We start from the raw sequence: 24,896 nt of genomic DNA, 5'->3' as shown, positions 1-24,896 counted from the left end.
GCTCCAGAAGTTTCAGTGGCTTCTTGTCTTTAGTATAAAATATGGACCCCTCTTGTTTAGCACTGGAAGTTCTCCATCACTTACTCCAACCTAGCTTTCCAGACTGATTACACAGTCCTCTTCCCTCCACCCTTGTACTCTGTGTCTGAGCCAAACTGACCAATTTGCTGTTTCCCATGCATTGCCTTCTACCTCCCAGTTATGTGCTCTCTGGGAGGCCATCTCCTATGCCTGCACCGCTCTCCTTCATGACTTTGGCTTCTTGCTCCCTTCATGGGTCAACCAACGTGCCACCTCCTACAAGAGGCCCTACCAGAGCCCCTCAGCTGTGCTCCTCACCTCTAAAATACCTGGGTATTTATTTTCTATATATGTAGTATTTACTTACCCATGCACCTGGGCTTTCCCCACAATGAAATGTCATTTCCTCCAGGGAAGGAGCTGCTCAAATTTACCTTCATAACCCCATTGCCTAGCACAGTGCCTGGCATACAGTAGGAGCTTAATTAATTAGGATTTAGTTTAACTTAATTTAATTAAGAAGGAGCTTGGTCAATTGTTGAATGGAATGATGAGAAGCACAAGGATGGCATTTCTGCCCATACTCTATTATAGAGCATTTCTCCATTATATATTTCATATATATATATGTATGTATATATATATATGTTATATATTTATTATTGCTTATAGCAGAAGGATCAGGCATTGAAATATGAGAAAATTTATTGTCAGCCAAGCTGCCTTCCTCAGCCTTACCTCCCTGATAGAATGCAAGTTCCTTGAGGACAGACATGACTTCACTTTTGCTTTTGTATTGTCAGGGCCTAGTAAGGGTCCTGTCACACAGTAGGTGCTTAATGAGGCTTCTTGATTATTGATTTGGGCCAGGTGTCATGGGCTGATGTAAGACTTTGCCCACTTCAATCCACATAAAGAAGGAATAGTCATTTAAGGAGTAAGCTTCCCATGTGTTGGGAGAAGTATTCTGACTTCCTCCCCCCACAACAGAGTTGGGAAATACATTCATGTGGCTTCAGCCCCTTCTCTTTGGTGGGCACCAGCTCCTCAGTCCCAACCAAGTTTAATGTCTAGATAGTAAAGATTTTCTTCCTGTTCCCCAAGTCTTCCTGACTTTCGTGGAGGCATCTTTCCTTTCTTGGAAGGATTCTAAACTTTGGATGCAGAGTCAGAGAACCTGGGTTCAGTCCTGGCTTGGTTGCCCCTTAGGTGACCCTGGATCTGAGGTGGTTTTTACAATAGCTCTAGATTCTTAGAGGACCCTGGGTTCAGGTCCTGACTCTACTCTTTACCACTCGTGAGAACCTGCCTCTCTTGGTCTGTTTCCTTATCTGTAAAATGAAAGGGTAAGAGTAGATGATCTAGAGATGCCTTTGTATCTCAGAATCCTAGGCTTCAAGGATCTATGACAGTCTACCCCTTGGGGACTAAAAGTGAAGGAGTCCCATAGACATATCTAAAATAATATAATTTTTTAATAAATTTGTTTTCAAACAATTTTTTGTTCTTTGCCGCATGGGGGCATGGTGGAGAAGAAAGGTCTCCGGGGGGGGCCCTCACCCCCAAAAAATGTCCAGGAGAGATGGATGGGGAAAACTTCCCTTCCTTCTCAGGAGTTCGGGGAGGGCCAGGAGAAGCTAGAGCCTTAGAGGTCATCCCTTGCCAGGGTTAGAGTGGCCTTCTTTGGGGTACTACCCAATAGTGTTTTTTGATGGGGATTCAGGGCAGGTCTTTGTCCAGCCTGTAGGTACTCTAGGAACTCTAACCCACTGGATACATCCAGTTGATAGAGACAGCTCTGAAAACTAACTATGCCTTCCCTCAAGTAATATTCTGGCCCCCAAGGGCCCAAAGGTGGATTTGTGAGCAGCCTAATCCCAGCCCTGGGAAGAGGAGGGGGGAGCTAAGGGCTGGGGTTAGGGGTGAAGACTGAGGGGGAATGCTCATATTAAGCACTCTGGGGATGAGAGCAGGGAATGGAGGAAGGATGATGTCCCTTGGAAGAGTGTCTTGGAAGGGGTGGGGACAGGGAATGAGTCAGTGAGAAGGCAGCAGCAGAAAGGAGGGCAGTGATCTCTGAAGGGATGGAGGCAGGAGGTCATCTAGACCAGCATTACCTCTTGGACTCTATCCTTGGCTGCCCTCCTGCCACTCCCTACCCTCTCAAGCATCAGCCTGCCCATCCAGGGCCATAGGGGACCAGCAACAAGACGAAGAACAAAGGGCTGGGCAGACCGTGGTGCTGGGAAGGGCCTCCGGAGTCCAGCGAGGGGGGGCAGGCTGGGCCAGGGCACGCTTCTCCCCTCCTCCGGTCCTCACCCCCATAGCCACCCCAATAGTCTTCTTCCGTGGGCGTGTCACCACCTTGGGGCCCCCTGGGGTCTTCAGCCGGCAAGTCCCGGTATAAGGTAGAGGGATCCACAGGGGGGGCTCCCCCAGCTTCGCCCACCCCATACAGGTGGTTGGAGGAACTGTTGCCACGGGCACGGCCACCTGGTCGGGTGGGAGCAGCCGGGGGACAGGCCTCAAAGTCCGATTCCCGGAGGGCCCGCAGGTCACGGCCCTGGCGCTCAGGAGGGGTGGCACAGGTAACGTCTGAGCTGGAGACCCGGGCCCTCTGAAACCAGGCCCAGAGAGGGCGGGCACGGCAGTCACATGCCCAGGGGTTGTCATTGAGCCTCAGGAACTCCAGGGCAGGTAGGTCGGCCAGAGCCTCTCCTGGCAGCGATGCCAAGCTGTTGTTGAATAAGTAGAGGATGGTGAGGCGGGCCAGGCCCCGGAAGGCCGCTCGGTGCACACCCTGCAGTCGGTTCCCATGTAGCAGCAGCCGATCCAGCCCGGCCAGGCCCCTAAAGACGTGTTCGGTGAGCAGTCGGAGGCGATTCCCATGCAGGAAGAGGTGACTCAGGTTGGCCAAGTCAGCAAACAGATCATCCTGGGGTGGCGGGAGATGGGAAAGAAAAAGAATGGGTGCAGGGGATATAACGGGGGACCCCTTTTCAGACAGGCCAAAGGGTGGGGTGGGATAGCAGAATCCTAGAACTGGGAAAAAGCTCCTGGAGGCCCATAACTAGAGGGAAGAAGTTGCTATTCAGTTATCCAGAAGTGACTTTGGTACAAGGTAAAGAGTGCTGGATTTGGAGTCAGAGGTCCTGGGTTCAGGTTCAGCCACGGCTCTGCCATTTACTGTCTGCAACCAAGGGCAAAAGTCACTGCATCTCTTTGGACCTCTGTCCTCCAATGAAAAAAAGGGGGTTGAATAAGGTTTTCAGTCCCCTTGTTGCATCATCCAAGCCCCCTTGCTGATGCTGCAAACCTCAACTCTTCCTTTGTGACCTTGGCAAAGTTTGTGACTTAGCTTCAGTTTCCTCATCTGAAAAATGGCTAGATGATGTCTAAGGCAGCATGACACATTGCTATGGGTTTGGAGCTGGAGGTCCTGGATTTGACTCATAGCTTTACCCCTTATTATCTGTATAGCTGGGGTGGCGGTGAGGGGGCAAGATACTTTATTGCTCTGGACCACAGCTTTCTCATTTGTGAGGCAAATGAGGTCAGGTGAGATAATCCCTCGGGTGCCTTCCTGCCCTAAATCCCAGGATCCTCTGATGCACTTGGCTTCTCACCTCCTGGCCCTGTGATAGCTCTTCTCCCAGAGAAAAGAGGTGGGAAGGGCCCTGAGCCTGTATGGTATCTCAAGAGGATCTCTTCCCCCGGAGGTCAGAATGGGGGGGGGGGGGAAGCACAAGTCTAGAGTCAGTTGGGGAAGCACCCAGCCTCACTGGGGAGGGGGCTGATTCATCTCAGGCCAACCACTGTCCATTTGCCCATTTATCATAAATAGTGGCAGGATCTCGGAGGCCGTCAAGACCAACTCCTTATTTTACATATGGGGACACTGAGGCAAGGAAGGGTAAATAACTTCCCCAGGGACACTCAGGAAGTGTCTGAGGTGCGATCTGAAAGCAGCTCTTCCCAACTCCAGGTTCATTACCTTATTCCCTTATCTGCTATGACATGCTGTCCTGAGATGTGGCCACAGGCCCATTATTCAGGTTTGGTCTAGCTACACGTGGTGGAAGCCCTCTCACTCTGACTAGACACACACCCATATCTGCCTAGATGGCATAGTGGGTAGAGCCCTGGGCAGGGGGGCAGGACAGACCTGAGTGGGATGATGATGATGATGATGACAGCTAGCATGTACATATTATCTCATTGGAGCTTACAACAACCCTGTGAGGTAGGTGCTATTATTTCCATTTTACAGCTGAAGAAACTGAGGCAAACAGGGTTAAATGACTTGCCTAAGGTCACACAGCTAGTAAGTATCTGAGGCCAGATTTGAACTCATGTCTTTCTGACTCCAGACCCAGCTCTTTTTCTACTGAAGCCCCTGGGCAAGACTTTTAAGATCTCTCAGCCTCAGTTTCTTTATGTGTAAAACGAAGATAATAATAGCAGGACTAAATGAAATCATAAATGTAAAGAGCTTCGCAAACTTGGAAGAGCTATGTAAACGCTAGCTAATATATGCATATATATGCACACATATTTATCATATGTATCTGATTATGTATAGATGTATAGCTAGAATTCATATTTTTATTAGGCTTTAAAGTTGACAAGACAATTTCCTCACAACAACCCTTCAAGGTAGACAGAGCAAGGATGACTCCTCCCATTTTATTGGTGAGGACACTGAGGGCCAGTTAGGATAAATGACTTTGCCCAGAGTGATACAGTTTGTTAAAGCCAATGCTGGGATTTGAACTCAGCTCTCTCCTGAATTCAGATCCTATATCTGCCACTTACATACCTCTCACCAGGGGCTGGGTTGGGGAGAGAGAAGGGAGCTGGGTTTTTTCCCAGCATGTAAGACAAGTGTTTGCATGTCTGTCTGTGTGTGGGGGTGGTACTTCTCTAGAAGACCAGGATTGGAGAAAGGCAGGAAGTAACATGATATAGTGGCAAGAACACTGGCTCTGAGTCAGAGGACCTGGGTTCAAATCCTACAATTAATGTATATTACCTGCATGACCTAGTGCAGGTCACTTAACTATTCCTTAGCCTCCTTGTCCGTAAAATGGGAGGGGGTGAGGAAACTGAGATGGTTTTTTCCAGCTGGAAACCTATGATCCTAATCTATGATCTGGATGAGCTTGGAGTGTCCCTTAGAAGCATAGCTGTTAAGAGACACACATTTGGAGGTGTACTAGGATGCTCTGGGGCTTCAAGAGCTAAATTAGAGGTTCTTGAGTGAGAGTCAATGAGCCTTCCCCTCTAGATAAGAGAGGTGGTCCTTGGTGGTCCTTGGTGAAGGGCAGGGATGTATGGCCCCCAGCCCTAACTCTTCTTTCAGAGAAGACAATCTTTCCCCTCAAGAAATCCCAGTTCTCTGAAGTCTGGTCTGAGAAGTTTGGGTGTGGAGAACCTCACTTCCCAGCCTCCACTTCCTGTCCTCCTGCTTTCTCCTCGCCCCCCTCCCATCTGGCTGCCGCCCTCTCCTCTCTACAGGAATCAAGTTTGCCAAGATCTCCTCCTCTTAGCCACATCCCACCCCCTCCCCCTCCCCCTCCTTCTCTCCCTTGCCTCTGACACTACAGAGCTTTTCTCTCTTCATCTTTGCAGTTTTCCAGGGCTCTGTCCTCTTCTCCCCTTACATCTCTGACCTCTCTGTTGTTGTTCAGTTGTTTCCAACTCTTCATGACCCCATTTGGAGTTTTCCTGGCAAAGATACTGGAGTAGTTCGCCATTTCCTTCTCTAGCTCATTTTAGGATAAGGAAACTGAGGCAAACCAGAATTAATGGATTTGCCTATGGTCACACAACTAGGACATGTCTGAGGCCAGATTTGAACTCAGCAAGATGACTCTTCCGGATTCTTGGTTCACCTGACTTCTCTGTATCTGACCTGTTCTCTATTCAGACTCCTTTCTGTCTCTTCTCTTTATCAACCTTTTCTCCCATCCTCTGTCTGCCCATTAAGCTCACCCCATGAATGGTTACTAGATCTCTTCCCCTGTTCTTCCTCTTCTACTAAATATTAAGCAGGTTGTATTGTCTCAGAGAACACTGAGAGGCTGAGTGATGTTTTAGCAAAGGGTACTGAGTGTAGGGCCAGGAGATCTGGTTTAGAACCCTGGCTCTGGAACTTAGCACGCATGGCCTTGGCTAAGACACTTCCCTCTGTGTCTCAGGTCCCCATCTGTGAAATGGGATAATAATACTGACACCAGCTGCTTCACCAAAGGGCAGTCACGATGGACAAATTGCTTCGGAAACCATAGAAATGGGAGGCAGGATTGGTCAGGGAATGGATGGGGTAGAAGCAGGGAATAGCTGTGGCCTGAACCCCTGGAAATTCTGCCAAGTCAGCTAGGACCAAGGGACTCCAGATGGTTTTTGGGGGGAGTAGTTTCACCTTGGAGGTCAGAGAGCAAATGAGGGAGGGCTGTAACAATTCCTAATTATCTGTTTCTTCTCTATCCCTCTGCGTGTCTGCAAGGGACCAAGCTCCATCTAACACCTAATCTTGGGGTCTGAAGTGGGAACACCTCCCCACCCCCCATTCAATCTGTTGCCTAAATCCTGTATCTTCTACCACGCCTCTAAAATCCGCTCCTTCCTCTCCCCACTGCTAAAACCTCTCTCTGTGCATTAATCAGCTCTTGACTTTCACAGCCCTCTCTTTCCCCTTCCTCCCCCTCCTCCTCCCCCTCCCCCTCCTGGCTTGAAAGCTTTCAATCACCTTCCATTTCTACAACCACATTTTCCTGATCTCTCTCAGTCCCCTCCCCCAACTGGTTCATTGTTCCCTACATCCATTTCAAATCTCCATTCTGCATCTCTCCCTCTCTGGCTAAGTTCCTTCTCCCACCTCAAACTGAATTGTTTTCCCTTTGCTGCTTCCCAACTCTCATCTCCTTTTCTACTTCATTTCAGCTTCTTCCACACCTGAAACACTCTCCTCACCCCCCCACCCTACCTTTGCCTTCCTCAAATAGCTCCTTTCAACCCCCTGCTGTAGGGGAGGAAGGTGTCCGTCTTAAGCCACACCTGCCCCCAGTGGATGTCACCCCAGTTTCAGGCTTCCTCACCTTCCTGTGACTTGTATTGGCCTAATTCAGATGAATCAGTTCCCAGGAAGAAGCTGCCTTCCCTTTCACTCCACTTAGGACTGAATGGCAAGGTGTGGGTCCCTGAGGCCAAAGATCATCATCTGAGGTCCCAGGGAACTCCCTTGCTCAACCTCCCAACTCCTATGCCAGAGGACCGAACCTCGTAGACATCCCTTGTCTCAGATCCTAGGTGCAGACTTTCAGCATCATATAGGAATGGGAATAGAAATTAGACCTGTGATTTTATTGGTGTAGAGGTCTCCCAAAGAGAAAACTCCTTCTACGAATTCAGACTGGCACCTTCCCTGAAACTATAGTCTAAAACTATATACTATAAAACTATTGATTTGCCTAGGACACTGAAACGTTAAGTGACTTGTCCAAGGTCACACAGACACATGAGTCAGAGGGGGAAACATATAATAATATGTAGCACTTTAAGGTTTGCAAAGCACTTCAGTATTATTTCATGGGATTCTCACAACAACCCTGGGAGATAGGAGCGATGATTATTATCCCCATTTTATAGATGGGGAAACAAACTGAGCAGAAAGGTTAAGTGACTTGCCCAGGGTCACACAGCTACTAAATATGTGAGGCAGAGTTTGAACTCAAGTCTTCCTGACTCCAGGTCCCATGTTCTATCCACTGCCCGCCCAGTTGCTTCTGAATTCAGAACTCTAAGTGCATCAGTGGAATTCAAGTTTTCCTGGCTCAAAGGTTAGCTCTCGACCCAGTATTCTGTGCTGCCCCAAAACACTCTATATCATCCCAAGTTCACTCTTCTAATCTTTTTTGGTGGCTCGAAGACAGAAATGGTCCAAGGACAAGTCACTGTCCTGCTATAATTCTTTTCTATTTAATGTTCTGCAAACTATTTTGCAAGTGTGTAAAATGGCATTTTTGTAACTGAACAAAGCTATTAGCATATCAACTTCTGATTCCTTACTGGAAACATATTAGTAGAATGTAGTAGTATTAATAGAATAGCTTAAGAGTTGGCCTTGAAGGCAGAAAGACCTGGCCTATCGTCCTGTCTCTGATCCCTCCTGGCTATGTAGGTATTGCAATGCTTTGAGCAAGGCGCTTCATTTCTCAGTCTAACTCTCTAAAATGGTAAGTTGCATTGTGGGTGCCAGCCTGTACTGGTAGAAGGAGTTTCTTCACCTGGAAGTTCCTCGTGCCACCGAAATCAACTGATCTGGTTAAGAAAAGTATTCCAAGGGACTGTGATTTTGTCCCCTTCCCAATAGAGAGCAGCCAAGCTGGCAGGGAGCCTCTACGAACTTGGCCGGGGTGAGTGCTGGAGGACAGACACACCGTTTGTCACTAAGCCCATGCTGGAAGCCTTTCCAAGTTGGGAAAAAGGGCCAGAGCTCTACACTGGCCTCACCTTGGACAGCCCAAGGGCGCCTGTGCTCCAGTGGGGCATCAGTAGAGGGGGTTATTATTACTGTTTTTCAGTTCTCATCTTTTGTGATGGACTTCATGTAGAAATGGTCTGAGGACCAAGTTTTTTCCATTTAATGTTCTTTGTGCTGCTGCCCAGTTTGATGAAATAACTGGTTTTTTTTAATCGAATGAGAGTATTGGAATAATTGTCACTGTTGTTACTGCTTTTTGGTCATACCTATGATTTCCCTGGCTTAGGAAACCCTGGGGAGAGAAACTCCCGCCACCAATTCAGAGCAGCAACTCAGGCTTAGAAAGTAGCCTGGGCTGTTGAGAGGTCAAGGCAGTTTTGAGGGGCTACATAGAAGGTAATTAGGGGCTATACTGCAACCCTGATCTTAGGATCATAGCTAGAACAGACCTCATAGGCCATCTGGTACAGACCTTCATTTTATAGGGGAGGAATGTTAGGTGACTACGGATGGTAGGTGACTTGTCCAAGACCATGCAAGCATCAAAGGTGGGGTTTAAACCCAGGTCCTCTGACTTCAGACTCAGAGTTCTTTTTATTTCCTTACACTGCCTTCCTCACTCAGAAGCCAGCTCTCTCTCACTGTGCTACTCTGCTTTAGTAATTATTATACCAATAATTATTCTAATTAATGATTTAATTAAATATTAAAATATAATAATGTGAGATAGCATAACTATCAAAGTAATTACATATGGAAAGAATCACAACAGAGTCTGTGTGGCATAGTGAATAGAGCTGGCTTTGGAGTCAGAAACACATGAGTCCAGGACCCAAATCTTGCCCATACAGGCTTTGTGACCCTGGGCAAGTCACTTAGCTTTTCAACAATCTAGGCAGCAACCGGAGGCTGTCAGTGGTAGAGAGGTTGCATGTAAAGAGACTTTTCTCATCAAAGTGCTTCTGATACTGATGGAATCCCAGGTCTGGACCAAGAAAAATCTCCATGGTTGACATGAGGGAGTGGGGTGTGTGTATGTCAACAGTTCTACTTGGGGCCCGAGTAGAGGATTCTGACTTAGGTTTTCATGGTCTGGGAGAGAGGTGGAGCTAGAGAGAGAATCTTTAGGGCACCCAGTCTCCTTCCGGGAGGACGTGTGTAAGGACACAGGGTCATAGGACCAGAGATTTAGAGCTGGAAAGGATGGCAAAGAACCTTTAATTCAAGTCCCTCATTTTAGAGATGAAGAAACCAAATCAGAGGGAGATTGGATGACTTGCTCCAAGTCCACACAGGGGCATAAGTGGCATCTAGACTTGAAATCCAGAAGCCTTGATTTACTCTCATCTCTGACATCCACAGCTTACAAGCAAAGCCTTCCTGACAGAGGAGGCCCCTTCGGTATATAAGTACTAACTTCCCTTGGAAAGAGGCCAAGACAGGCCCCGCATTCCACTAAGTGATGCTCTGCAGCAGCCTCTACTATACGGAGATGGCCAGTGTAGTCATTGACGGCCCCACCCCCTCGGGCCTCTGCCCCAAAGATGGGAGGACAGGCTGGGCCTTTTGTAGAAAAGTACTGGAATGATTCAGTACCTCCCTCCCCCAATCTCCCTGCTGCCAACACACCCTCAAAAGCAGCAACCTTTCAGAATTGTGTTTCCCTGGGTGTGGTTTTAGGGGGCGTGTTGTGACTTCAGGGAGGGGAGGGGGTGGACAGAATGGGGAAAAAAAATCGGGTTGAAAAGAAACCTTATTCATTCTTGATAATAATATTAATAAAACTAATAATAGCTGTCATTGCTATTCTTTCAATTTCCATAGCACTGTTCTCCCAGAAGCTCACCACCGTTCTACTTTTAATTCTTAATCCTGCCCTTGAGACAGATTGGATACGGCCTGGGATGATTTTCTGCCCATTTCACAGGAACAAAAATTGAAGCACAGGAAGGGCAAAGGTTTTTTTATGTCCCCCCCCCCACCCCCAAGTTCCCCAACAAATCTGAGGTGGGAAGAGGCCTTTGATGAGATCATCTTTTCCATTTGCTCTGCCCACCTCCCCACCCTACCCCCATATTCCATGTGCCGATCTCTGAAGAATATATGAGAGGAGAGAAAGTAGCAAAGGATTTTTCTGATGAAACCAGCTGAGAAAGGGAGAATGAAAAGAAAATTGGCACGTTAGAAGAGGGAGATAGTGAGGCACTGAGAGACACAGAAGGAAGTAGTAAAGGCAAGAAGAAGTGAAGAAAAGGGGAGACGGGAGGGAGAGGAGAGAAGGGAAGAAAAAGGGAGAGGAGGAAGGGAAGGGGAGAGAGGGTAGAAAAGGGAAGAGAGGGAAGGGAAGGAGGGATGGTTAGGATAGGAAGGAGGGGAAGGAGAGGAGGGAAGGCAAGAATAGAAGGGAAGGGAAAGAGAGGAGGGAGGGGAAGGAGAGGAGGGAGGGAAGAAGAGGGTGGGGAAGAAGAGGGAGGGGAAGAAGAGGGAGGGGAAAGAAAGGTGAGAGAGAGAAGGAGAGGAGGGAAGGCAAGGAGAGGAGGGAGGGGAAGGAGAGGAGGGAAGGAAGGAAAAGGGGAAGAGGAGGAAGGGAAGGGGAGAGAGGGTAGAAAAGGGAAGAGAGAGAAGGGAAGGAGAGAGAGAAGGGGAGGAGGAAAGAGAGAAAGGGAAGTGAGAAGAGGGAAGGGGAGGGGAACAGAGGGAAGGAAAGAGGTAGAGGGACAGGAAGGATGAGGAGAAAAAGAAAACAAGTCTATAGAAAAAAAGATTTGAAAAGGTGAGAAAAGGAATAGAGAGAGAAAGATGGAGAAAGAAGTAAAAAGGAGCAAAAGGAAAGGAATGGATGAAACCAAAGAGAAGGAGGTGGCTAGTGGATGGAGATACCAGAAAGACAGGCAAGACAGTCTTTGCTAATAGCAGAGACAGAGACAGGAAAGGTTAAGGATGAAGACACACACCCAGAGGAATAGAAACAGAGCCCAGGAGAACCATGGAAAGGCAGAAAAGGCAGGGAGGGCAGGGAGACAAGAAGAGGATCGATAAGAAGACAAAAAGAGGGAGAGGGGGCAAGCGTGGCTTACCTGGAGGTGGAGCAGCTGGTTTTCCTGCAAGTAGAGGTATTGCAGGCTGACCAGGCCCCGGAAGATGTTGCTGGGCAGACTGCTGAGCTGGCAGCGGTACAGGTGAAGGGACTGCAGCCGTTCGAGGCCCTGGAAGGTGTCGGGGTCCAGGGAGCGCAGGTGCCGGTTGTCCCCGAGGTCCAGCTCCTCCAGGGCCTGCAGGTGTCTGAAGGTGCCAGGGTAGATGGTAGAGAGATTGTTGGAGAAGAGCCAGAGGGTGAGCAAGCTGCTGCCGAAGGTGCCGGGCCGCAGGGAGCGGATGAGGTTGTTCTGAAGGAAGAGGCGCTGAGTGTGGGGAGGCAGGACCAAGGGCACCGCCGAGAAGTTGTTGGCCTGGCAGCTGACGGTTGGTGGGGAGAGGTAGCAAGTGCACAGCATGGGACAGCTAGGGGCCACTAGAGGCAGAGCCAGCAGCAGGAGCAGCAGGCAGGCTGAGGCAGGACCTGGAGGGAGACAAAGGCATGGACTGGCAGGACTCCAGAGGGATCATGTCCCCTGACCTGCAGCTGCTCACAGAAGACCTGGGTTCAGATCCCACCCTTTCACTAACTGTGTAACTTCAGGCAGGTTACTACACCTCTCCGGGCTTCAGTTTCCTCATCTGTAAGGTTCCTTCCATCTTTGGGTCCACAATCCCATTCTCCGATGACTCCCTAGCTGGGCCTGGACTGAGGTGTGCACCATCCACCACCATTTATTCAACAAACATTGACTATGCCACCTCTCTTTCACTCACCAGGGGTTAGTAGGTGCCCTCACCCATGGATCTAGAAATAATGCCCATTTCTTTAGCACATTAAAGTTTACAGAGCACTTTACTCCCAAGAGCCCTGTGAGGAAGGCGACACACTGGACTTGCAGTTAGGACAGGCTTGCGTTTGATCTTAGGTTCCAATACTAGCTTTGTGACCTTGGGCAGATCATTCCACATTTCTCTTCCTTAATCTTTAAAATGGGGATGATGAAGATAAAAAGGTAGTAATAATAGAGGTATCTAGGTGGCTTCAAGTGGATAGAGCCCTGAACTTGGAGTCAGGAAAATCTTAGTTCAAACCCTTCAAGCCATGACCTGCTTATTAGGTATATGACCCTGGCTAAGTCTCTAAAGTTCTCTTAGTCTCCACATCTGTAAAATGGGAGTAATAATAATATCAGCTTCCTTGGGTTGTTGTGAGGATCAAATGAAATAACCTATGTATTGCATTTTGCAATAGATAAATAATGTAGCTAGTAGTAGTAGTAGCAGCAGTAGTAATCCCTTCAAGGCTTTCAAAGTGCTTTTCATACGTCATCTCATTTGATTTTTACCACAAGCCTCTGAGGTAGTGCTGCAGGTATTAAGAGTTCCCCTTTCTGTATTTCAGAGCTGTATTACAGAGCTGCTGTAAGCATCAAATGAGATGATGTGTGCAAAACTTTTTCCAGATCTTGAAGACATATTGCTATTGTCTTTTTGTCTCCATTTTTCCACAAAGACACTGAGTTGCCACAAAATGAAGTGACTTGCCCAGGGTCTCACAGAAGGTAAGTTTCAAAGCTGGGAGGCAAACTCTTCTCATTGCATCATTCTACCTCTCTGAGGTTGGGTGTTCCTAGGAGGTTATCTGGGTCATCATGTTTTGGTCTGAATTTGTAAATGTCTCTATGCCTGATGGTGGAAAGTGTTCCTATCATGACCATCACTACGATGTGTTCATATGCATGTAGGAGTGATTTTAGGTACTTGGTATATGCACACATTTGTGATCTCTCCTGACCTACCTATGCTCTGCATCAAGGTCTACACTCTCGCCACCTCTTTTATTGCCAATCCAGCCAGATGTATATCTATGGCATCACCCACCCCCAAGTGGAACATCACAGGCCCTCATCCCGTTTTATCTGTGAGATGGTGGAGCACCACAGGACAAGTCATGTGTGTGAGATATCACTGCTCCAGGCTCGTGGATCATGGCCATTGGGCAGGACCCTTAGACAGGATCCCAGCGCCTGCGTCGGAGCCCCACCAGGGGTCCATGCCCATACATGAGTGTGCATGTTCTGGATGTCCCCCGTCATCTCCCCTCGTGTGAACGAGTGCTGGGCCCCGTGCGTGTGTAGGCAGGGGTGTGATGTAATACTCAGTGACACAGGCGGCGGCTGTTCCATTCCTTCACACCACCTCCGCACTTCTCGGCCCTTCTCACCCCTCCCCCAGCAGTGTTTCACGATCACTTTCTCCTCCCCAGTTCTCCTGAGCCGAATGGGGTGAGTTGGGGGGGGGGACAAGTCTCTCACCCCCCCTTCATTACTCCTATAGTAGGGACACCAACCCCCCTAGCCCTACAAGGGACCTTGGGTGGGGGTGTTCTCTCATTGGTGATATATTGGCCCAGTGGAGACAAGCCCTGTTACTTTGCTATCCCTCCCTAGCGCTGCTTCCCCTTGGGGTTGACACTCTAGGAAGCCAAATTCCTTTCCTGATCCCTTAATCCCACCCAGATCTAGAGGCTTGCCAAGGCTCTCCCGGATTAGAAGGCCTCTCTCTCTCTCTTTCTCTGTCAATCGTCACAGGAAGGAGGAAGGAAAGGGCATGTTCCTGCTCCTGACAGCTCCAGTCCTGACTGCATCCAGCATCTAAGGGCAGGGTTTGGTTAGGGGAGAGAAATGGTGGTCAAGTCTTTCCTCTTCCTTTCTCATCTCCTAATTCTATCTCATACACCCCAAGGACAGCTGTCTCCCCCTCCTCCCTATCTCTTCTTCTCTCTTCTCTCAGGAGGAAGAAAAAAGGCAAAAGAGGAATTTCTCATCACCCCAGTCTCATAGAGATCTATTGGACTGTGAGTTGCAAGGGACTCAGAGGTCATCTAGTCCAACACACTCATTTGACAGCTGAGGAAACTGAGACCCAGAGAGGGGCAGTGACTTGCCCAAGGTCACCTAGTAACATAACTGGGATATTCCAGATACAAGATTCTTTGCCTACACCTCTGGGCTTCTTGGCCCCGACTTCCCCAGTGAGTAGCCACACCCTCTGCCCTTCCCACTTCTTATCAAACCTGAAAAGGGACTGGGTTCAGGGAGCCAGGGCTAGGCTGGGAGAGGGAGTGAGGGGGGATGGGCCAAAGACTGGGGGAGGGGTGCCTTGGCAGCCGCTGCAGAGCTGTGGCTGATGCCATTTCTAGTCCTTGCCCGTGTACAGTGGCTGTAACCCAAGGAGCCTCATCCATAATTCAGGCTGCGGGCTCTCACTGGAGGCTGGGTGGAGGGAAAGGTGGGGGCTTGGAGCGCCTCTGCCCCCAGGCCCAGCTCAGCCCAGCTCTTGGTTAGAGGCAGCTGACACCTGGGAAGTGGCCCCTTCTCCCCATTCTGGTCTTGCTACCTCCTTTTCTTGGCTTCCCCTCACCCCAGAGTCCCCCTCCTTTCCATCCTCTCTCCTACCATTCCTTCTATGCTCACATTTTCTCTCCTCTTTCTTTTCTTTCTCTTGCTCCCTCCAATCCTCTCACCCCGATTCCTTTCCTTTCTCAGGTACTCTCTCGAAAGACTGCTATGACAATTCTGTCATTGCCTTAGTGTCCTGGAAAATCCTGGACGCAGGATTGCGGGTAGGATGGCGGCATGAGAGGTTAGCCGCTCAATCTTTTCACAGCAAGGAAAAGCCCTTCCAGAGTCCCCCAAACAACATGGCCCTCCTTTTTTTTCATGTCCCTATTCGAGTGGGGAGGAGCTAAAGATTAAGAATTGGTTATCGGACAGAGAAGAGAACCAGGAAAAAGCCTGCATGGGGTAGTAAGAACATGGGCTGGAAATCAGGATGCCTTGACTAATGTCTGAGCTTGCTAACTGTGGAACCGTTGGACCAATTAGAACATAGACCTCAGCTTCCTCGTCTGTAAAATGAAGAGATTGGAGTGATTGCTCACTAAGATTTCTTCCTGCACTAAGAACTGTGCTCTATTTCTGGTCCTTTCATTGGAGACAGACCAGCCCTGAACTGGGATGAACAATGCCCATGGAAACAAGGGGGTGCAGAACCTGGGCTCCACCACAGACCCGGGGGGCAGTGCAAGCCACTGTACTGAACTGGGTTGGCAGAGCAGAGGGAAAGGGCCAAGATTCTTGGGTTTTTTTGTATCTCCCTGGGCTCCAACAGTTATATTGGAGCCATCAGGTCCAGTATGGGATGGCCAATTTGGGAGTCTGTAGCCTATCCTCTGTGGGATTATGAGAATGGCAGGTGTGTCCTTGGTGGGAGAAAGACAGTGTCACAGTGGACAGAACAATGGAATTGGAGTCAAGAAGGCTTAGGTTCAAATCTTACCATAGACTCTTACTAGCTGTATGACTCTGGGGAAGTCACTTAACTTCTCTGGGCCTCAGTTTCTTCACTTATAAAGTGAGAGAGTTTAACTCAATGGCTTCTAAGGATCCTCCCAGCTTTAAATCTGTGACCTCATGATTCCTCTAGCAAGGGAAGCCTAGATCACAAACTCAGAAAATCATGGAAGGGGATGGAAGATCCCAGAAAGTACAGTATGAGGAATGTGGCAACCAGTGTGAGGACACATGTCACTATCAGATAGATTTCAGACGCCAAGCCTTGAAGGCAGGGAAGAGGCTCTGAGAAAATCCTAGAATTCAGATTCCACCTTTAGCTTTAAAGATTCCAGAACCCCTGAGACTGGGATCACCAAGGTAAGGAAAGGAACTTGGCTGGAAGGAGAAGGAGCTAAACCTCAAATATGAGTAAAGGAAAGCCATAGATGTTGAGAAGAAAAGAAGAGTGAGCTAGCTAGTGACTCCAGAAAAAGGGGCTAAGACTGAAGAGGAATCCCATGCAGTCCCTGGGTCTGAAGAATGAGGAGCACTGGGGCTTGGTGGAGCTGCTTCCGACGCTCAACACCGGTTGCTGAAGATGGCCTAATGGCCCCATTTCCGGGGAGAGGCAGGGGGTTAAGGGCATGGGCTGCTGCCAGGCAGATGCTGAGGGGGCAAAGGAGGTGGGTGAGGAGTGAGGACGGAGGTGGAGGTGGTGGCGCTGACGCATCGACCCAGGAAGGCAGTGACGCTGGTGCGGGTGGTGAGGTTCAGAGCCACCGTGAACGGTTTCTCACTCTGCCAGAATAGAATACCCCCAAATAAGCAGCCACCCCAGGTCCCCTCTAGCACCTAGTCTGATGAGGGGCTGGGGATAAAAATGGCGATGCCTTATCCACCAGGGCTTCTGCCCAACTCCAGGGTTCCACCACCCTACCCTGCTGTCCAGGCCCAGGCTGCCCACTCCCAAGACCCTTGGCCTAGCTAATTCCTGGGCCCTGAGCTGTGGGACTTATGTATGAAGATGATTTGGATAGTAACAGGATAGTCTTTTCAGGTCCACAAAAGGTTTGCCTCACCTGTGAGGTGGGGGAGGAGGGGAAGCCCTCCCCAGAAGCATGGCATTAGAACTAAAGTGTAGTAAGGGCTTTTTGGTTCTTTTTGGTCTATCTCAGACTCTCTTTTGACTTCCTGGCCCCTGTTGCCCTAGTCCCTCTGGCCCATTCTCCTTGCCCTCACCCCTGCACTTCACTGCTCCCTCTGCTCCTAACCCCTACCTCCCTGTCCCCTTGTCTAATCTCACCCCCCACTTTGGCCCTGTCGCTCTGCTTCAGCCCCTCTGTGTGATGTCTCCTCTTACTGTCCAGTCTCGTCTGTCCCACTGTCTCCTCTCTCTGTCCCTGAGTCTCCGACTGCATCCCCTCACTCCTTCGCATGCCCCTGTCATCCTCCCAGCCGGTCTCTTGCCGTCTGACGGCCCCCATCTCATCCGTTCCTCGGAACCCATCCCCTCCATTCAGACTCTCCCAGGTGACTGAAGGTGCGGAGAGCAGAGGAAAGCCACACACCGGCCGCCCTGGAGTTGCTGAGTCGGCGTTTTCCCGGGCCGGAGGAATCCTCTGTGCCTCTCTCTGCACTGCCTCCACCTCCCAACAGGCGAAGCCGGGACGGCAGAACCTGATCTTCCCTCCCCTATCTGGGCCAAGCCCTGGACCCAGCCCTCCCCTCCCGCCGGCCGGTAGCCTAGGGCTCCACAGTCACAAGCTAGCTCCCTGCCCGCCCGCCTCTGCGGGCTCAGCTCCCCCGCCGCGGGGGCGGCCGGCCGGCCCAGCCCCCAAACCCGGTGGGGCGGCCATAGGGGCGGAAGCGGGGCTGGACCGTGCCTCGGTTACATCGCTGTGCCCTCCTAGCCCCTGGAGCGAGTTTGGGGGGTCACCAGACAGACGGTCGGTCTGGAGTTCACCCCCTCCCAGTGCCCCCCTTCTCCTTGGGCTTCTCTGGCCCCTTCCTCCGTCTCTTCCCACTCCTCCTTTCTCCATCCTTCCCATCCTCCTCTGACCTCCCCCCACCCTTCTGCCCTTCCCCACAACCTGGTTCCTTGGGGAACCTCCTTCCCCCAGCCCCGTACAAGCAGGGGATCCTTACCTTGCAGCAGGCGCCGGAGCCAGGCGAGCATCTTGTCTCGGAGCTGGGGGAGGGGGACGGGGCGGGGCAGGGTGGGGAGCAGTGGGGGGGGCTCCCACGCGCTCCCTCGTCCCCTTTGGAGTGTAAGGCTTGGGACGAGGGGTGGGACTGGACTCCGAGCCCCTCGACTTGGGGGAGGGGGATCTGGGCTGTCCGCTGAGCTCTACCCTGCGCCCCCGGGGCTCCGCGGCTCAGGGGGAGCCATCAGCCCCGACGTATATGACACAGAACGGTACAGGATGAGACGGGACAGGAGGCGGCGGCCCGGTGCTCGGGTCCCCACCCCCACCCCAATCAGGGCAGTTGGGTCCTGGGCTCAGTCCGCCCCGGCCGCTAGCCCTGGGAGAGTGAGGACAGCAGGGATGCTCTTCCCTACCCCGCACCCCCCTTCCCCTCCCTCTGACTCCTCCCTCGCTCGACTACTTAACCCCTTAATGGCAAATGGGGGGGGCGGGAGCAGGGCCCCCCTCCCCACCCTGCCCATCCCATCCCATCCTACAACCAAGTCTAACCTCTCCCTACAGCTGCCAGGGACCTAGGGGACGTTCTTTCTATCCGGGCTCTGCTCTTATTGGGAAAACTCTCCAGGAGGTGGGAGGAAAGGGAGGGAATCCTCTTTCGGGCTAACCCTGTTAGATTCAAATCCTCCCCCGCCCCAACTCCATTTATACACACCTTCGTCCCCTAGGGGCCTGTGGGAGGGGGGGATGGAGCCCTAATTTTTATATCTCTTAGCCCCATCCTAGGCATCCCCTACCTCCTTCTTTCCCCATCCTCCCCCCAGGAAGATCTGGCTTGGTGGGGAAAGCTAGACGAGACCTTTTCGGGGACCCCAGCCTATCTCGCAGGCCCAGTAAAGGAGAAGAGCTCCAGGGTGGGTGCCGGCTTGCATTCTCCTTTTTAAAACAAAAAACAAAAAACTGTAGGGTTTAGAGCTGGGAGAGGCCTTAGAGATCCTCTGGGCCAATTTCCTGATTTTGCATTTGTTAGCACTGAGACTTCGAGTGGTGAGGTGACTCCTCCAAGGTCACACAGGAGTAAGTAACCGAGTCAAGGTTCGAGCCTGAGTGTCTGGCTCCAGGGTTTTTCATACTCTGCAGTGTACGTTATCTTGTCAATCAGACCCCGTTGGATTTCATGCTCCCTTTTGTTGTGGTAGCTTAATTATTATTAATTAGTATTAATGCAGCTACGTTGATCTTGGGCCTCTCTCAGTTCCTTTCCTCCCTCTGCTACAGTAGGGACTATTATCTCCGGTGGGGGGTGAAGAGGGGCAGGCAGGGAGGCTATAACCACCCATGGCCAGGAGGAGAAGAAAAAGGATGCGAACCGCCTTCAGGCCTCCGAGGGGCCCCCGTCAGCCCGCCCCTTTGGCCCCAGGACAGCCGGCTGGGAGCGCCCGGGAAAAGGAGGCCGTTCGCGCGGGAGGGGGAGCCAGGGAGACTGGGGTCTTGGGAGAGGGGGAGGGCTGGGGAGAAGAACGGATGCCAAGCGGCGCCAGGACTGGGCACGGGCTGGGACCGCCAGGAGCCATCTGCTGCGCAGCCCCATGCCCCCCTCAGCTCAGAGACCCGCCCAGCCTAGACAGGGCTGCTTCTCTGGGCGCAGAAATGAATCTCCTCATCCCCTCCTCTTCCTCCTATTCCTCTCCTCTCTCTCTCCTCCTCTTCCCTCCCTTCTTCTTTGCCTACTCTCATGTCTGTCTTTTCCCTCTTCCTACTCCTCTTTCTTCCCTCTTTTCTCTATCCCTCCATCTGTCTCTGTTTCCTGTCAGCCTGCCCACCTTTGTCTCTCTCTCTCCTTCTCGTCTTCTTTTCCATTTTCTAACTCCCTTCTTTAGTCTCTTTTATTCTCCCTGTCTCTCGTTGCCCGACTTCTCTCTCTCTCTTTTCGGTCGCTGCCTCAGTTTCTCCTTGGGTTCCCTGGTACCTTGAGCCTTGCCGCACGAACTCACTCTCCGTGGGCCGCCCCCTGCTGGTGCATTAGGCTGCCGATTTCCTTCCCAGCCCACTTCTTGGACTCGGGTACCTAGTTTAACCCTCTGCCCTAACCCCTCCTGTTGCCGCTCGCGGGTCCAAGGAAGTTGAGGTGAAGTCAGTGGGGGAAGTCCCTCCACCCCACGTATCTTCCCGCACGCGAAGCTGAGACCGGGGTCGGGAGAGAGGGAAGGGGCGGGGAGAAGAGGGGGCGGCAGTGGGGGGTGCGAGGGCTGGGGGTGGGGGGATTTGGCGTCCTTCCCCGGAATGAGCCACGCCGCAATCTGTCGCCGGTTTTGTTTGCCTAGCTGCCTCCGGAGCGCAGCGGAGCGGGCTCCCGGGAAGCGAAATATCACAAGATGGGCAGACAGACGCTGAGGGGCGGGTGGGCGGCGGGCGCTGACTCAGGTGTGCTTGTCATCAGCTCAGCTGGCCCAGCGCTCCTCAGAAAGGGGTGGGGGCCCCTCTGCCCCCTCCCCCCAGCACTGGCTTGGGCGCGCCCAGACTCGCCTTGGACTCTACCCCTCTCCATCCTCCAGTCCTTCCACAGGAGCTGGTACTTGGGGAGATTTCTCCAGTCCACACACCGCCTTAGCGGCCTCTGCTTCCAGGCCAGCTCCCACAACCCCATCACCGATTTTCCTGATCATGGCAACCCTATGGACCCCCTCATTTTGGGTCACTCACCATAGGGTTACCCTGTTTGGGTTAAACAGGAAAGGAAGAAGTAGGACGCTGGGTTTGGTGTCTGAGTTCAAATTTCTACCATTTCCTGGTTGTGTGATCCTGAGCAAGTCTCTTCCTCTATCTGGGCCTCAGTATTTCCATCTGCAAAACGGGAGGATTGGACAATCCAAAGTCTTTCCTGTGTGTGTGTGTCTCTGGGGGGGGTGTGTACCAGTGCTTTGAGGTCCTGGGAGTAGGAGTGTTTCCGTTCTTTGCAAACAATTACAATTGAACGTGTAGGGAAGGGTGGATTAGGAACAATAGAGCCGTGGACCATAAGCAGGTGCTGTGGCCCAGGCAGTAGAAGAGTTGAGCCTGGGCAAGGGAGGTCTTTTCGACTGAGAGTGACCTAGTCCCAGCCAGCAGCTGCGGGGCGGGTACTCCCTCTGGCGGTCAGAGGAGGATATGCGTCCCTAAACAACCCACCTGAACCCTGGCGATTGGGGCCCTGGACTTGAGGCTAGCGGGTTTGAGGTCGGGGCCATGCGATGAGATCCTTTTGCTGAGAGATATAGTCCTAGGGTTTGAGTAAGTGCTTCGAGGAGCAGATGCCCCTGGGTGGGATGAATCACCTTCTCAGCCTTATCTCATCTTGCTCCCCTCAACTCGGGCTATATCAGGCTTTGTCCTGCCAAGCAAACCCCACATTCTCACACTTCCGTTGCTTTGCTTTCACTGTACCCTATGCCTGGAATGCCTTCTTTCCTCCTCTTCTGTTGGACTGAAACTCATCCTTTAAAGCTCAACTCAAATGTCACCTCCTCCAGGAAGACATGCTCTAGGGGCTTAGCCCGGGAGTAGCGCCAGGCTCTGTAGGGAGAGAAGTCCATTCCTTTCAGTTCCATTCATAGGATTTTAAGATTTAGAGCTAGAAGGGGGTGACCTCAGAGATCAATTGGTCAAACCTCATTTTACAGGAGAAGAGCCAGAGAGAGACCTTACTTGCCCAGGTCTCTCTCTTAATCCAGACCCTTTGACTCCAAATCCGTGGCTTGCTACACTATGCCAATTCAATTCAATTGAAATCAAATCAACAAACATTAATGTTTTTCATCTAGCCCTTTCTTTTCACTTCTAGGTCACAAACTGAGTTCAGGTCATCTTCGCCTCTCACCCGAACTATTGCAACTGCTTCTTAATTGACCTCCTTGCCTCAAGTCTCTGCCTCTCCAATCCATCCTCCCCACAGCTGCCAAAGTGATATTAAGAGAGCATAAGTCTGATCATGTTTCTTTCTTGCTCAAGGAGTTTCAACGATTCCCCATCGCCTCTAGGCGAAAATACAAACTTCACAAATCTGATTACAGCCTCCCTTGCCAGGCTTACTGCACTGTACCCTGCTTCACAAACTCTAGTACCAGCTAAACTGGATGACTAGCTGTTCATCTGCAGCATCACGTTTCCCCTCCCTTTGGCTTTATACTGGCTGTCCCTGCAATCCTAATTTAAAGCCCTGGCTGAGTACTAAGTGGGAATCCCAGGCCCAGAGTCCCTAGCTCCTCAGAGAGCTAATTGGAGTTCCACAGAGCTAACAGGAGTATCATGGGGCTGGGAGAGTGGAGAGTGGAGCTTTCTCCAGGGGAGATTTGTGCTTTGTCACACTAGTTAAGTGTATCTGGGGTCATTTGCAAATGGGCAGCAGGCTTGCCATCCAGCACCCAGACCTGGGAGTTTATTTGTCTTGCTTTTTGGCACAGAGCACTGAGCTTCCGACCAGGTTCAAATCTTCACAAGTTCAAATAGTGCCTCAGACACTTATTATTTGTGTGACCTTGGGCAAGTCAAAGTCACTTAACCCCCTTTGCCTCAGTTTCCTCATCTGTAAAATGAGGTGAGGAAGGAAATTGCAAACCACTCCAGTAGCTTTGGCAAGAAAATCCCCAAAAAGGGTTTGCAAAGAGTTGGGCAAGACTGACCACCACCACCAGCACCAGTGATAGCGATAAAAACTGAGCCTCTCTTTTTCCAACCTCCAGCTAGAGAGTATGTTCTTTCCCAATATCCTTCTGCCTTAAAGGTACAGGATTCAATTTCTGATCCCTTTTAAGGGAAGGGGAGAGGGAAAGGAGGCAAGCATCAAGATAAGTTTCAAAGGCCCAGCTACCTCTTTAAAAGAAATTAAGATTAGCTCAGCTCTCCTTGCCACATAATGTGCTTTTTCATCCTTCCTCTGGCCTCTTAAATCTCTGTTCCTTTATCCACGAAACAGAACGCCCAGTCTTTCCAGAGGCCAGAAGAGCAGAATGTGCTGACAGAGGTAGAAAGTGCGGTTAGGCCAATGCCTTCCCCTAACTGAGGTGAGGGATGGAGGTGGGGGGTGGGTAGAGGTGGTGGTAGTGTGCTTCTCCAATTTATACCAAGGTCCAAAAGGCTGCTGCTTTGGGAGCAAGATGAATGGTGAGACCAAGGACAAGAAGCATTGACTACTGGGTATGGAAGTAGAGCAAGAGTTGGGGGACATGGTGACTGTAAAGCCAGGAGGCATCAATTGCCCTAGAGTTCTTACTCCCCCAGCCTCCCATCTGTGTACTTCTTCAGCAGAGGCAATAATTTCTGAGAGAATGACACAGTGCAGGTGTAAGATCACTGATTTTGGAATGAAGGCACTGGGATTCCAATACTAACTCTTCTACTTGCTAGCTGTATGACTTCAGACAAGGAACTTTCATGCTTTTGGGACTCAGTTTCCCTATTTGTAAAATGAGGAGTTTGCATACCTTTCAACTTTCAACTGTGATCCTATAAGATCTATTTCTCTAGCTCATTCTGTTCCCACCCCCCAAAGAAACCCACCCAAGCTGACATTAGAACTGAAATTTATTTTGGTTTCATTGTTTGCAAAACCTTAAAATCTGTTTTTATCTTATTTAAAACTCACAGCATCCCTAGGAAGTGAGAGCTATGGCTGAGACAGGTAAGTGACTTGCCCAGGGACCCATAGCTAGTAAGTGAGGTGAAATTTGACCCAGGTCTTCCTGATTCCAAGTCCAGAATGATACTCCCAGACCAGACTGCTTCCCTGAAGTGAAGACAGAGAATAAGTACACATATAGAGTGAAGAGTAGGTTAGAGGGAATATGAGGAGGGAGAATAATGCAGAGGGTACAGGAATTTGTGAGAGGAAACCAGAGGAGAAGTGAATCTGTGAAGAAGGGACAGAATTGAATATGGTAATAGTTAATATCTATATAGCACTACAAGGTTTGCATGTTTCTTTGTGTACAATAGTTTGCATGTTTCTTTGTGTACAATAGTATCCCGCTTACCCCTCATAATAGTTGCATGAGGCAGGCAGCAGAAGTATTATTATACCTTTTTTATGGAAGAGGAAACTGAGTTTGAGAAGACACAAGTGGCTTGTGCAAGATTATGGAACCAACATCAGTCAGGATTCAAGCCAAGGCAATGAAGTGATTCGGTAGGCAGTGGGGGCAGCTAGGTGGTACAGTGGATGGAGGGCCAAACCTGGAGTCAGGAGTACTCGTCTTCCTGAGTTCAGATTTGTACTTTACACACTTACTATCTGTGTGAGCCTGGCCAAGTCACTTATTCCTGCTTCCCTCAGTTTCCTCATCTGTAAAATGGGCTGAAAAAAGGAAATGGCAAACCACTCCATATCTTTGCCAAGAAACCCCCACAAGGGTTCATGAAGAGTCAGACAGGACTGAAAAATGCCCAAACAACAACACCTAGGCCACTAGGATGCACAGTGGTGGATGGCATGCTAGGAACCCTGCATCAGGAAGACCTGCATTCCAATTCTGCCTCTTTTACTTCCTAGCTGTGTGCTCTTGGGCAAATCACTAACCTGTAAGGCCTCAGTTTTTCACCTGTAAAATAAGCATAAGAATAGCACTTACCACCTAGAGCTACTATGAGGATACAATGAGATACCTGCAAAGTGCTTTGCAGACCTTAAAGAATTATGTAAATCCTAGCTATTAATAATATTATAATTATTAATAAACACAGAGCTACCGATTCCAAATGCAACACTCTCTCCACTCACCTCAGCTAAGGGAGGACAGAGAAACAGAGTTGGTGGAGGGGACTTTTCCCATACAGGCATGCATTCAGACAGGATACAGA

At 50.4% G+C, this 24,896-nt stretch overlaps 1 protein-coding gene across 1 annotated transcript; it reads right to left on the bottom strand.

Annotated features, from left to right (window-relative positions):
- Positions 1-1,478: 1,478 nt before the first annotated feature.
- RTN4RL2 (reticulon 4 receptor like 2) lies at positions 1,479-18,470 on the bottom strand. Its single transcript, XM_020974577.2, has 3 exons — positions 18,067-18,470; positions 11,584-12,065; positions 1,479-2,956 (listed from the first exon to the last, which is right to left on the bottom strand). The coding sequence occupies exons 1-3, from the start codon at positions 18,095-18,097 to the stop codon at positions 2,192-2,194; spliced, it is 1,278 nt and encodes a 425-aa protein (XP_020830236.1). The 5' UTR covers positions 18,098-18,470; the 3' UTR covers positions 1,479-2,191.
- Positions 18,471-24,896: the final 6,426 nt, after the last annotated feature.

The sequence above is a fragment of the Phascolarctos cinereus genome, unplaced genomic scaffold (assembly GCF_003287225.1).
Source record: "Phascolarctos cinereus isolate Bilbo 61053 unplaced genomic scaffold, phaCin_HiC Scaffold_9;HRSCAF=440, whole genome shotgun sequence".
Classification (NCBI taxonomy): domain Eukaryota; kingdom Metazoa; phylum Chordata; class Mammalia; order Diprotodontia; family Phascolarctidae; genus Phascolarctos; species Phascolarctos cinereus.
The sequence above is the reverse complement of the archived record's forward strand: the minus strand, read 5'-3'. Positions and strand labels throughout refer to the sequence as shown.

What these genes read in the sequence shown, in the direction of transcription:
- RTN4RL2 (XM_020974577.2), bottom strand. Translation starts at nt 18,097, where the DNA reads ATGCTCGCCTGGCTCCGGCGCCTGCTGCAAG. An exon ending in GCTCCGGCGCCTGCTGCAAG is followed by an intron (nt 12,066 to 18,066) that starts GTAAGGATCCCC and finishes GTCTCCCTCCAG; the next exon opens with GTCCTGCCTCAGCCTGCCTG. An exon ending in ACCAGCTGCTCCACCTCCAG is followed by an intron (nt 2,957 to 11,583) that starts GTAAGCCACGCT and finishes CCGCCACCCCAG; the next exon opens with GATGATCTGTTTGCTGACTT.